Raw genomic sequence first — 13,948 nt, 5'->3', positions numbered from 1 at the left:
TTTACAGTGACGAAATCCTATTTTTTCCCCAAAACTACCAGACCTAATTTACCATCTCACAATAATCATGTCCAAAAATGTCTATAAAATAAACCTACAGTTGTCACTTTCTGTAGGTGTAAAAAGCAGGATTAAAGAGGATTTGATTACAATAAACTATCGTACTTTTTGTTTTCACTCCAATTTCAAATTCACACAATTCATTATCTGCTTCTGTTAAACATCTCCGCAACCTAAACCAACTGACGTCACATTTGACGTCTTTTTGGCTAATATGTATGAAATTTAATCTCTGCATTACGGTTGGACGCTAGGAGTCAACAAGTTTATCTGCACAAGCACAGAACGCTCTCCCTCATATTTATGTTTACGATGTAATTTTTTGATTTGAAGATAAAGGTTCACCTTCAGATAAGAATGCCAGCAAGACACAGGCTGCAGAAAAACATCCCAGAGTCACGTGGGGAACAAAGGTGATCTACTATACTAATAAAAACCGAAGCACAAATCATTCAAATAGCAGGTGCGTGCGTTAGTTATCATTGTTGCTTTATTTGATGTATTTGGAACTGATACTTTGTTAATTGAGAAATAAATGACACACATTCTCAAAGAATGTGGATGATCATGAGAGTAAAAACAACTTTATAGGTGATAAATTACTTTGGTCAATCATTGTCGTTGCATTCCATTTGACATACTGCATGTTTTTCTTTTTTTTTGCAGCATTGCAGTTTTGTCTTTGTGGGACATCTTGCACTTGTTAATTGAGTGCCCCGTACTCAACCTTGTGATTGTCATCTGGCTAACTCTTGTTGGCCGCACGCACACGCAAAAAAAAAAAAAAAAATTATTGTGCGCACATGCGTCACTATCTCACTGTGCATTTTTCAAATAGCTCCGCACGCCGACTCGTTTGTTGGACATTCCTCGTTTGACAGTTGGTTACGGTACAACCGCCGTGTCGTCAAAGCAGCTACTAACTAAACATGTTGGTTTTCAACACGGTGGAATAATCAGATAGTGACGAATGAAGCGACAGAAAACGTCTGGAAGGCCAATGGAGTTGTGCAGTAGCGCCCTTTGCTGGACAAATTGGGATACTTGTCAGCCAAAAGGAGTGATCACATTTACGCATGACTGTCGTCCTCAGTGGACTTCACATGGTTAAATAAAACGTATTCCGTGCGCATGAAATATTAATTCGTTACCACGAATCCCCCCCCCCCCCCAAAAAAAACGTTTTACTTGTCAAGGATTTATTCAGCATGTGTTTCATGGTGTAGCCTATCTAACGGTATATAGACCAGCACACGCCTAAAAAAATATATATATATATATATATCTCGTAAGAAAGTGTACTGGGTGAGATAGACCGCTAAAAATATATGGTGATTTATTACCGATTTTTCCAGCACACAAAAAAATATTATAAATTGTCCGTAAAAAAAAACAGGCCCAATATGTCCTACAATTCTGGAATGACCCCAAAGTAAAACAAACTAAAAAAAATAAAATAAAAAACCTTAAGTAACCTAGTACAAATAAATGACCAATATATTTACAATAACAAAATATTTATCATCCAACCATCCATTTTCCAAACACGGTTCAAAAGTAGGATCTTCGAATATGAACACAGAAATGATTAGATTTGCTTTTAATCACTCGGGTGTACCTAATGAAGTGGCCACATTCTGTCGTATTGCATTAAAAAAAACATCAGGATGACTCCCCTTTGAGTCTTAATCCAAAAACATCCCTTGAAAGTATTTTGTGCTAATCCTAATTTGCACACAGAATGAATGGTTGGATTTCCAAGGAGAGGGACCTGCCTGCATGACGGGATTTATTTGGGCAAATGAATGAGCCCCTCATCCGTGCTCGAGGTTACGAACTCTCACACCTTAATTTATTCTCATTTGATCGTTTTATAGTATTGCCTCAGTCTTGAAGTGTTTGTTATATGTTGTTATGTCAAATAACCCCCCCCCCCCCACACACACACCAACGTAATTCAATTCGCACAAATTCGTCGATTTATGAACTGTCGTAAATTGAGGACGCCCTTCTAATTTGTGACCTATAGACCTATATATATATTTAGAATTCTGCGAAATTCTCAAATAATCATTTACGTTTTTTTGGTGTGTTTAAAAAAAATAAAATAGTAGGCCTATTTTTTAAGCAAATAAAGTTTAACTAAATAACATAACTTATTATATATATTTTTTTTTAATTCTTTGTAAAATTAATAATCTAAAACAATTTAAATATCTTAAATTGCTGTTGTAGGAATTGAAGAAATTGAATTCCCCAATCAACAACTAGAATTAAAAAAAATGCTAAATGTGTTTTGTATAAGAAATACAGAGACATCAAAAATACACATAAAAAAATAATTTTGACGTAAAGAAATAAAATGTAAAATGATGGACTCCGTCATAAACAGAGAACCTGCGGTGTTTTTTTTTCTATTTGCCGATCCACATGTACGACGACCTACGAACCTCTCAACAGCAAATATGGGATTAAGATTATTATTATTTTTTTACCACTGTGAAACGACACCATCAGTGATTGAATCACAATGTCGTGTTTTATCTAACCCAACCAGCATGTTCGTCTCTTCCTGACAATCACTCGGATGACTTTAGTTGTTTCGAGTGTTGCACATTTTCCTTCAGCGGTGGATTAAGCAGATCGTCCCTCGAGGCCCAGGGTGCCCCTTTTGATCATCTCAGTCTCCTCTCACCACCACCACTGGGACTCATGGGATTGGCCACGCGGGTAAGAAGAAGAAGAAGGGGGAGGCGGGGTGGAAGGGTTGGGTTGGGGGCAATCTTTAATTAAGCAGATAATCTCTTGTTGGGGAAGAGAGTGGCTCCATTTCAGAGCTGCACCCCCTCCTCATCCTCCTCCTCTTCCACTTTGCAGAAGAAGCTCCGTCCGAGCTTCAGTCTCCATCTCCTTGGTCACCTGTCAGCATGTTCATGCACTGGGAGGTTTGCTTCTACATTTTCATCCTGCTGGCGCACATGAGGTCCTACTGCTGTTGGTGAGTGAGTTCCAGCCGATCCACTTACTCTGTGTTCTATGCGCATTTTGCATGAAAGTGCATGCAGGTATTTTTTTTTTTTGAGGGGGGGGTTAAAAGTTAGCAGAGAATCGTTTTGTAGAGAGCACTGCAAAAAATGATCAGCTGCTCTGGTTTTGCTGTTTATAATGTTTGGATGAAACAAACGGAACTGAACAATCATATAACTCACAAATTGCCAATGCAAATATTGTTAATTAGAGCTTTGCAGAAAATGGAATATTCTGAATGTGTTGCTCATTCCAATTAAATATGTTGAAAAGGTATCATTTGAAACCTCGAATACATAAAATACCGTAAATGCACGTTTTATTACATGATCAATTAATTACATTTAAAGCATGAATAACACCAAGTGGTGTTGTTTTGTAATTTGTAAGTGAGTAGAAGTGAATAAGTAAACGAGTAAGCAAATAAATCTATAAGTATAAGCAAATACGTTACCGAGTAGGCCTAAGTGAAAAAGTAACTAAGTAAAAAATAAGTTGAACATAAATAAGTGAATAGGTTAAAAAAAAAAGGTTTAGTAAAACATTAAAAAGTCAGTAAGTTAGCAAAAATGTATGTACAGTAATACAATAAACAGGTAAGTAAGTATATAGGTATAATAGGTAAGTAACAAGTAATAAGTAAATGGTAAGTATATTGAAGTAAATAAATAGGTAAGCAAGTAAGAAGGTAAGCAAGTAAATAAGTAAGCTGCATTTGATTTATTATTTCACATAAAGATCTCGCAAAGTGATTTGCATCATTATAGAATGCAATTAAAATACAGAAACACAATATATTACATTTGAGTTAATTTAAGAAAAAGCAGATCAAATCAAAACCAAGACAAATTAAAAAGTGGGGAAAAAAACAGCAAAACAAATCTATTCAAATGTGAGTGTAAACTATTAGGCCAGTATTCACGAATAAAACAATTTTTGCTGGTGTCCTGCGGAATCCTCTTACTTCCAATATTGTTTATCTTTAAAAAAACAAAAAAAACACCAAAAAAAAAAACACAGCCTGTTTGTCAAACCATGAACATCATAATCATAAATAAGAGAGAGACCAAGCTATTTCAACATTTATAGTGTTTATTTATTACTTATTTATCTTTAACAATAAATAAAATTGATAAAATAACACACACGTGTGGACTGACCAATAGTATCGATTTGTGAAAAAAATATCCACAAAATGAAAAATCATAAAGGTAATTTGATCATAATAGTAAATGGAGTGCACTTACAGTATATAGCATTTCATCTTCACTCTATAGTATGTTACAAAGCCTCATATTCACAATTTTGAAAACAAATCAGAATGATATTGGACACGCTAACGCAACAGCGCTAACCTATGGAAAGGTTCTTTTTTTTAGTTTAAAATAACTACAGATTATTTCTTGTATGTTGATATGATATGTTACGCTATGTGTGCATATATATATATATATATATATATAAATAAAACATTGTTATATGATCTGTTATGTTAAGATGATTTTGTTTTTAATGGCGCGTTGGTTTCTCTATTCGAGTCACCATCCCTATTATGTCCAATCATGACGCACAAACTGTTTATTGCATCCCATTCTATTTAGTTATATTATTACGCTATGTTTTTATTAAGCACAATATTATAGAGTGTTATTTATCTTTTTTAAGAAACATATTACACAAATTGTTTTTTTTGGGGGGGGGGGTGTGACTGGAACGGATTAATAACATCGCCATTAATTTCAATGGGGAAACAAGATTTGAGATGCAGATGTTTTGAATTATTAGCATGGTCAATGTAGCATATTAAAAACTTGGGGGTTACTTTCGATTGAATACAGTTCACTTGCTGTTAATAAACTATCCTGCATAGCAACACAACTTCACTTTTCCTCACTCCAAACGACTTGAAATGATTCCCCCACGACCTCCCATTCATTTCCCCGATGGATGTAACTTGTCATTAAGTTGCATCAAAATAGCATCAGCAATGTGACTATTATGGGATATTTCCGTCCGTATCGGTTGTGTGTGACAGTTTCCCATGCGCTAATGAGCGGAATGTGTTATGGACACTGAGCTTCCCGGAGTTGAATAAGCTGTCTCCTTTTCCAGGTCAGTGAATAATTTCTTGATGACTGGACCCAAGGTAAGCCAACTTCCTTTTGATCTCTACTTCCCATCCCCAGAGAAAACATGCTCCTGCTTTTGCTTTTTTTTCCTCACTGTGTGTGTGTGTGTGTGTGTGTGTGTTTCTTCCTCCTTCGCATCTTATTGTGTGGTACCTGTGTAGGATTAATGCAGCCTCATTCTTTCCCCTCCTGCATGCGTACACTTGACCTTATTGAGAGGTTGTGTGCGTGTGTGTGTGTGTACCAGCGGGTGAATGTGTTAAGAGGCAAGGGCGGCTATTGCTTTAGTGGGTGGTCATCATTAGCGAGACCCTGGGCCCCCGTGTGTAGGTGTGTGCGTGAGTGTGTCAGTCAGTGTGTGAGGTGCTACACTTTACCTCAGGGGAAAAAAAAAAAAGAAGCTACTTGAGACATATTAGCTGTATGATCGTTCACACGCTCATAGTGTGCGTTTGATACACCTCTTATAAGTGAAGTCAAGTTAAAAATATATATATTTTTTTAAAGTTTAATTAATGTGTTCTACGTGCACCCACTAGTGCAAACATGGTATTCTGATTATTATTGTGTTTGTGGAATATGAATGAAGACGATTTTAGCCATCTCAGGGGGCAGCCATTTTGCCTTTTGCTGGCAACTGAAAATAACACCACAGGTGAGCCTAAAACAGGTGAGCCTTGACTGTCCTTACCTGAGCACTTTAAACACTGTGATGTTATTTTCAGTCGTCCACAAATTGCAAGCATAAAAATAAAAACTATACTGTACAAATTGTAGCCTCTGCCCACAATCACATGCCTTTAAGAGGCGGGGCCTGCGTGTTTAATAAATAGTCAAAAAAGCACAAACTGGCGACTGCGGCTCTCCTTTCCCAAATGCAAGGGCATCACAGTAAGAACGTATACGGTAAAAGTCACGCACATCTCAAGGCAGCGCCGTATGCGATGAAAATTGGTGCCTTGTGCAGGCGTACCTGATCTACTCCAGCAGCGTGGCGGCGGGGGCCCAGAGCGGCATCGAGGAGTGCAAGTACCAGTTTGCATGGGATCGCTGGAACTGCCCCGAGAGAGCGCTGCAGCTGTCCACGCACAGCAGCCTGCGCAGCGGTAAGTGCAGAGCAGACAATTCAGAGCACTAGTAGGACAACTGGGTTACTAGTAATGTTTTTTTTCCCCCATTAATCGGTGACATTTCTGAACAATAAAACGACAATTTTGGCATACTAATAGTCAAACAACTAGTAGAATTATATGACGTTCCACTCGGACTAATACCACACAGTTGTCAACTCGTGCATAGTTTTTACCTCATAGTAAAGCCACATGAATAGTATACCAAAGTTGGCCTCTATAGTAAGACAATATAGTGCGCTGAATTGGACAAGGAGCCTACTAGTACATGGACCAATATTGACCAAATGCTCAAAAGAGCTTTTCATAGCCGCTATTTCCAATATGGGACTGTTGCATTCCCTTTTTGTCACACGTGCCAAAACAAACACACTAGTCCAACACTCTCACTGGATCACTGCTGGTCGTGAATGCAACGCACAAAGCCAATTAGCATCAGGAAGAAAGATGGCTGCTTTGCACATGGAATTAAATTGAGCAGACATTTTATGAGGAACAATGGAGAGCTGCAATAAAAGAGCTCTTTTACAATTCTGCTGCACAAACGAATTAATGCTCGGTTTTAATTAAAGTGATTAGGGATAGGCCGATTATCGGCCGGGCCAATTATCGGCGCCAATATTCAGCATTTTGACGAATATCGGCATGGGCCTTTTTGAAGAATCATACGGACGATAATAGATTAATTTAAAACTGAATGAATTTAACATTTCAGAAATTTTAAAACTTTAGAAAATGTTATATACTGTAGAATACAATAGGGAGCTATTGTTTACGTTTTTATTTGACTTTTTAAGACATGCTAATGGTCCTGGGAGTTTCCTGAACATTTTGTTAGAATTAAAACATTTTTTTGACTAAGATTAAAATAAAACTAAACAATATTTTGTCATTTTTAAAAGATGTTCAATTAGCGTATGCTTTAAAACAATCATCAATAGTTGGAGTTTGCATTGAATTTTGATACATATACAGTATCTTCCCTTTTAGTGAAAATGAATATCGGCTCCAAATGTCGGCCTCCTTTACTAAGAATAATTGGTATTGGTATCAGCCCTGAGAAACCCCCACATCGGTCTATCTATTCGTTATGATTACTTTAAAATTATAATTTTTTTTAAATGTGGTTGTAGTTTGCAGTAGTAATATAGAACTGAAAAACCAAACAAAAAATGTCTATAATAAAAAAAATCTAAACTATTATTACAAAAATTCATGCCTTTATATATATTTTTGTTTTATTTTTTTATTGTTGCCTTAGTTGTATTTTTGTAATAAAAAAAAATATGAACAAAATTAACTAATGTGGAATATATTAAATATACAATTGTAATAATCTGGTTAGATTACAGTAGTTACATATAGTTCAAAACATTACTTTTTTTGTGAAAAGTGTTTAAAAAAAATACTTTTTCTCTTTATAAAAATATTTCATATTCAAGGTTTGGCATTCACAGATAGACTTATATGTAAATTTTGGGTGGGAACTATCCCTCTTATTCAAGGTATGTTTTCCCGATCCCTAATTTAGTCACATTTTTAAACCCAATCCCCTCCTCATTGGTGTACAAGATCTTTATTATTTCCCTACATGCTATGCTGACATTGTTTTTGCGTGTATTCAAATCCATTTACAGTGTGTTTAAAAATAGCATTATAGTGGGCTCGAGTACGGTATTCACGTGATGATTAAATGGGTTTCTCTTCCAGCCAATCGGGAGACAGCGTTCGTGCATGCAATCAGCTCAGCTGGGGTAATGTACACGCTGACAAGAAACTGCAGTCTGGGGGATTTTGACAACTGTGGCTGCGACGACAGCCGGAACGGACAACGAGGTAAGAGCCATTTGATGCCTTTGCCATTATTTTAATAGCGGAAAAAGACATGCAATAGTTAGGACGCTATCACAAATTCGTTATATCTCAGAAATAACATTCAATTCAAAATGGCTGGCATTTAAGATCACAGATTCCTCTGGTGTATTGCAACAACATAATAAGGTATTCTCCAGTGGCATTAACGGTAAAGACTTGAGGGTATAAGAACCAAAAAAAAGGAACTCCGAGATAGTAAAAAGACATAAAAATTACCCGACTATCTTGATATTTGATCCCATTGCCAGTAAATGTGTTTTTTTTTTCTTCCAGGTGGTCACGGTTGGTTATGGGGAGGCTGCAGCGACAACGTAGGCTTCGGCGAGGCCATCGCCAAACAATTTGTCGACGCTTTGGAGACCGGCCAGGACGCCCGAGCGGCCATGAATCTGCACAACAACGAAGCTGGCAGGAAGGTACGGTTTAACATCCACTGGATGTCTGTTGGTTTTTTTTGTACCCAAGCGATATTGAGATGTTGATATTTTCGGGACTCCTTCATTACATCCGTCCCCCCGCCCGTCTGTGCGAGTGTGCCACCCAAGCATCCCCTTTCACACGGCTATAAGTGAGGTGCCACTCGTCCCCGATCATAACAGTGTGTTCGCTGTACCAGAAGGGCCTATTTACCAGCCCTGAATGACAATCCCTCAACTCGAGAATCGCAGGATCGCCGGCGTGCAAGCCTAATTGGAGATCCAGGGGAGCCAGACATTGCGCGCCGTCCCGCATTATCCCCCCGTTTTTTTTTTTAAATAAGTGTTTAGTTTTATTCTTGCAATAAGGATCCCACATTTATGTTGGTCTTTGTCCGTCTCCGGAGGTAGTCTGAGGGGACCACAGGCGTGCAGCTGAAGTGCTCTTTGTTGACGGTGCCTTTGCAACCCCCCGTCGGGCCCCGGGATCCCCACGGCACCTGGAGCATCATTGTAACAGAAAAAAATGGGCACAGAAAGAGGAGGAAAAAAACCCTCCTTTTTCATAACCCCACTCAATGGGACTCTCCATTGGGTCTCGTCACTCTCGGAAAACATGATGATAATGAACAGGCTAAATAAATACTCCCGTTTCTTCAAGGGGGGGCACGACGGGTACTCGATGTGAAACTTTTGGATTGACAAAAAGAAAAAGAGGACGTCCTCTTTTCAAGCGACAGATGTTTTTGTGTTGGTTAAAGTCAGGAAGCGCAGGCGACAACAAAAACACAGCCGAGGACCTTGAGGCGATCACCTTTTTCTTTTACTATGAGTTCATGCTTTTGTTTTACTTGAGTGTGCCACGTTGACAACACAATCCATTGGTTTGAAAATACCCCAGTTTGGGGACATTGAACATCATCAATGTCCGTTCACTTTTCACTTGGGTTTGCGATGGAGTTTTTGTTCATAGTCTGTCCCCTTATAAAGTAGCATCTCTACTTCAATTCAGTCTTGCGATCTAATCTGTGCAACTATTTACGACATCCGCAGGTTCCACTGGAATAAATGGTCGAAAGAAACAGAATGATATATCTGGTAGCCTTTTTTTTTTTAGTTCAGGTCAGCTGTCGTCGTTCACTTTCTGCCTCCTGGAAGTATCCCGGCGCCTGTTAATGAACATTATGAAAAGGTCTATTTGTGTCAAATTAGGGAGCAAAATGAAAAAAAAAAGGTAACAGACACAAAGAAGAAACAAAACACTCAACACTGAAGACTCTAGGAAAAATATTACGATGAAGGCTAAGTCACATACGCATGGTAGCAACATTGAACCAAGACGGCAGAGAACTAATGTTGCATTCGAGGAAGGTGGGAAATCTAACCTAAAGAATTTCAACAAAAACACAGATGATGATGTCTAAATGTAAATTTTTCACTAATTTGCATGATTTAACACGCACATTTTATACACTAACTGATGCCCAGTAGCACTAAATACGCAGATTGGCTTACAGTTAGCTGGCTACAAACTAGCCATAGAGGTCCCGACGTAGACGTCACGTTTCCCAAAATGGCCGTTAGCGCAACCATTTTAACATGATAGAAAACGCATCTGCCACTTTAACAATGATTGACAACTGTTGTGAACCAGCTGCCACAACAACAGGCAAAAAAAAAAAAAAAAAAGGATCAGGCATTCTCTAGGCTACCAAAAGAGGAATCAATGCGTAGCCAATGGAGCACTTGGTACGTGGTGGCTAAATCAGCAGATGCTAACTGTTACCACATGCAAAATGTGGGCGAAATAATCAGTTTCGTTCATTTGTGCTGCTACAGTTGAACAGATATTACACCGTTGAATTTAATAACTGACCAACACCATAAAGATGACGACGATGTTGTGGAAATGTTAATATCGCGCTATATCACTGTTATCATTACATCTCTAGTAGAACGTGAGGTTGGCGACCTCAAGTGGACCTAACGTGCCTATTTTTTTTATACTCGCGTATATGATTCCCCAAGATCTCTCACGGTGGAGAAATCCCCGCTCTATTTATCGTTTATCCCGACTGCAGGCGGTGAAGGGGACCATGCAGAAGACGTGCAAGTGTCACGGGGTGTCGGGGAGCTGCACGACGCAGACCTGCTGGCTGCAGCTGCCCGAGTTCAGGGAGGTGGGCAACTACCTGAAGGAGAAGTACCACCGAGCTCTGAAGGTGGACCTACTACGCGGGGCCGGGAACAGCGCGGCCAGCCGGGGGGCCGTGGCCGAGACCTTCAGCTCCATCTCCCGGAAGGAGCTGGTGCATCTGGAAGACTCGCCCGACTACTGCTTAGAGAACCGCACGCTGGGCCTGCCGGGCACCGAGGGCCGCGAGTGCCTGAAGAAGGGCAAGAACTTGAGCAAGTGGGAGAAGCGCAGCTGCAAGAGGCTCTGCGGCGAGTGCGGCCTGGCCGTGGAGGAGCGCAAGGCTGAGACGGTGTCCAGCTGCAACTGCAAGTTCCACTGGTGCTGCGCGGTCAAGTGCGAACAGTGCAGGAAGACGGTGACCAAGTTCTTTTGCGTGAAGAAAGGAGGCGCCAGGGGAAGGAACGAGAGCGCGGGCGGACGACGTAAGACTCTCAAGCCCAACAAGAAGCACTGAGCCTCCCCCCCCCCCCCCCTGGAATACTTGGGAGTCACATCTGTTCAAGAAAAAGTCCTTCTGGAGGGAAACGTACATTTCCAGAAAAAAAGACAACCTCAAGAAAACTGCTTGAAATATGAGACAAAAAGAGATGTCAAATTCAAGAGAGCTATTTCATTTTTAAAATGGAGGGTTTGTCTCAAAAATTACAATTAGGGGTTTGAAAAGGAGGTACATAGGCAGCACAGTGATCGAGTGCCTAGCACTTTTGCCTCAGATCAGAGGTTGAGAGTTCAAATCTGGGCTTTGCATGTTCTCCTAATGCTCGCCTGTGCTTTCGAGGTACTCCAGTTTCCACCCACATTCCAAAAACACGCCTGTTAGCTTCGTTAAACACTAAGTTGTCCACCTAAAGTTATTCTTTGTGACTTTTTGGAAACGGTCACTCAAGAGCGAATCACTCCAAACTTTCAATTGAATTGTCTGTTTTGATTCTTAAGCCAGAAGGGGTTGCAAGAATTTCGATTTTTTGTTAGGGTTCGTTGAAAGGTCGCAGTCACAAAGATGTTCGGCGACAGTTTTTAATAGTTGCAAACAGTTCTTCTTGTCGCAAGAAAGTTTGTTGAAAATTTCTTGGTGGCAAGAAAAACTGTTCACCATCATCAAAACTGTTGACGAATGTCTGGTGAATGTCTTTGTGACCTTGAAAGAACATCCGCCACCCTCGCAAACTTTAGCCGCTCCGGATACAGGCTTAAGTTATCCAGGTCATGACAATTGATCTGAATTGAATTCTAACCAGTTCAACAAGTCCTCCAATAATAACGACCATATTGGTCGTTTTACCATGCACCAAAATACGACCAAGTGTTACATATTGTAATTTAGCGACCTCCATCGGCCATGTTGTATCAGCCATGTTGAATAGCGAAAAAAAGTAATGGGAATCGAACCCGGATCGTCTGGTCGGAAGACAAACCTTTATCTTACTGAGCTAACGGGCCAGAAATGCTCTTTGTGGGTTTTTTTTGTGTTCACATGTATATAAATTTGCCGTCACGGACTAATGGTTGGGATTAGGATGAAACGTTCAAGGACACTAATGGTTGAGGTTAGTAAAAGGCACAGTGAGGTTGTAGACCGCTACAAAACATGTAGTCATTACTAACAAAACATGTAGACAACACTAAGACAATCACTGGCAAAATAGTGCAATCAGATAAACACTCATATTCGGACCGGACGGACTTAGATTTTTGAGCTATTTAACATGGCCGATAGAGGTCGCTAAACTAAAATACGCAACACTTGGTTGTAATTTGGCACCTTTTCAAAACAACCTATGTGGTTGTATTTATTGGAGGACTGTTTTAACCAGTTTGTTGCCCCCTTGATGTATTTAAATGTATATAAGATGAAGCACTTTGTACTGTACATTGTTAATTTATTGCACTGCCTTACCTTAGATGTATTGTTATTAGTTTTGTTTGTTTTCTATTCAGCTGTAATGAAAGAATAATAAATCCCTCCTGGTATCATTCCGCCTCATCTCGTGACTGTCGTTTTGAAGTAAACATAACGCGACTCCTCGCATTGTTCACACAAGAGGGTTAGGGTCCTCAAGCTGGGGGGGGGGGGGGTCGACAAAGAAAGGAAAACCCTTCAACTTCCCTCCGTCTTGCCTTTCTCAATTTCGCCCTCACAACAAATCCCTCCTGTACCCTCCCTCGTCTTGGTAATCCTCAAAAGAACGCCTGAGTTTCTTTACTGTTTAATACTAGTTTAATTAACTTTGTCCAGACAGAGTAGTATAGCCTGGAGGGGGGAGCTTGGAGGAGGCCATGAGGCAAGTCGCCCTTATAAAAATCATCCCGCCTCTAATTTTGTATGCTAATCTCCTTTTTCACGCCGCACCTCCTTAGCAGAGCGTTCGGGCGGGGGGGGGGGAGAAATGTTGGGAAAACTTGTGCAAGGCTTCCTGCGGCTGTTTTATCCCAATGGGCCCACCTATTTGGCTCCTTTCACTCCTCTAGGGCCTGCCTTTGCTCGATTTAACAATGCATGCGGAGCTAATCAGCTCTCTCGGAAATGCACCGCTGTCGAGGAAGGTAATCCCCCTTCTTCGGGCGCTCTCAATGGCCCGTCGCCTCCTAAAGGACTTTGGGAAAAGGCTTTACACAGATTCACACTGTTCCCTCAAAAGAAGTTAGTTCAAGTATTGTGCCCCAACAAGTGGCTTTTATAAACACATGCCTGCCAAGCTAGTGGAAGAAGTGCCAGGCCCGACCTGGCAGGGGCCAGCGCATGGCAGCCTAGGGCCAAACCCTTCAGATGAGAAAGAGAAGATTAGCGGTCCCATTGAGAAAGAAGGGGGAGCGGTTTCTGCACCTTCCTCCTTTGGCTCAATAAAGTGTCAAGGAAACACCTTGTTGACATCTTATTTAGCAAATCATGATAATCAAAAGACCCCTCCTTCCTCCGATGACCCCCCCCCCCCCCCTGCAAGACCCATGCGGCATCACTCATGAAAAGCAGCATTCCAGGCATATTGCCCTGTTGTTTATTTTTTACCCCAATGCTAAATGCTAAAGCTACATAAACATGAAAATCCCAATTGGTTGTTGGATAAAATTATTTGTTAAATACACACTTTTTTCTGGTAGCGTCCAACTTCATTC

The 13,948-nt window shown here is 40.2% G+C and overlaps 1 protein-coding gene across 1 annotated transcript; it reads left to right on the top strand.

Moving 5' to 3' along the window:
* Positions 1-2,900: 2,900 nt before the first annotated feature.
* Positions 2,901-12,761, top strand: wnt8b (wingless-type MMTV integration site family, member 8b). The gene is made up of 6 exons (XM_086092657.1): positions 2,901-3,058; positions 5,200-5,233; positions 6,184-6,322; positions 8,057-8,182; positions 8,495-8,637; positions 10,719-12,761. The coding sequence occupies exons 1-6, from the start codon at positions 2,988-2,990 to the stop codon at positions 11,286-11,288; spliced, it is 1,083 nt and encodes a 360-aa protein (XP_085948783.1). The 5' UTR covers positions 2,901-2,987; the 3' UTR covers positions 11,289-12,761.
* The last annotated feature ends 1,187 nt before the right edge of the window (positions 12,762-13,948 follow it).

The sequence above is a fragment of the Leptonotus elevatus genome, chromosome 13 (genome assembly GCF_054856555.1).
Source record: "Leptonotus elevatus isolate MCC_2025b chromosome 13, RoL_Lele_1.0, whole genome shotgun sequence".
Taxonomy (NCBI): Eukaryota; Metazoa; Chordata; class Actinopteri; order Syngnathiformes; family Syngnathidae; genus Leptonotus; species Leptonotus elevatus.
The sequence above is the reverse complement of the archived record's forward strand: the minus strand, read 5'-3'. Positions and strand labels throughout refer to the sequence as shown.

Bases quoted from the DNA above. Each gene is read 5' to 3' on its own strand.
- wnt8b (XM_086092657.1), top strand. From the start codon at position 2,988: ATGTTCATGCACTGGGAGGTTTGCTTCTACATTTTCATCCTGCTGGCG. The intron at 6,323-8,056 runs GTAAGTGCAGAG...TTTCTCTTCCAG, and splicing joins GCACAGCAGCCTGCGCAGCG to CCAATCGGGAGACAGCGTTC. The intron at 8,638-10,718 runs GTACGGTTTAAC...TCCCGACTGCAG, and splicing joins ACAACGAAGCTGGCAGGAAG to GCGGTGAAGGGGACCATGCA.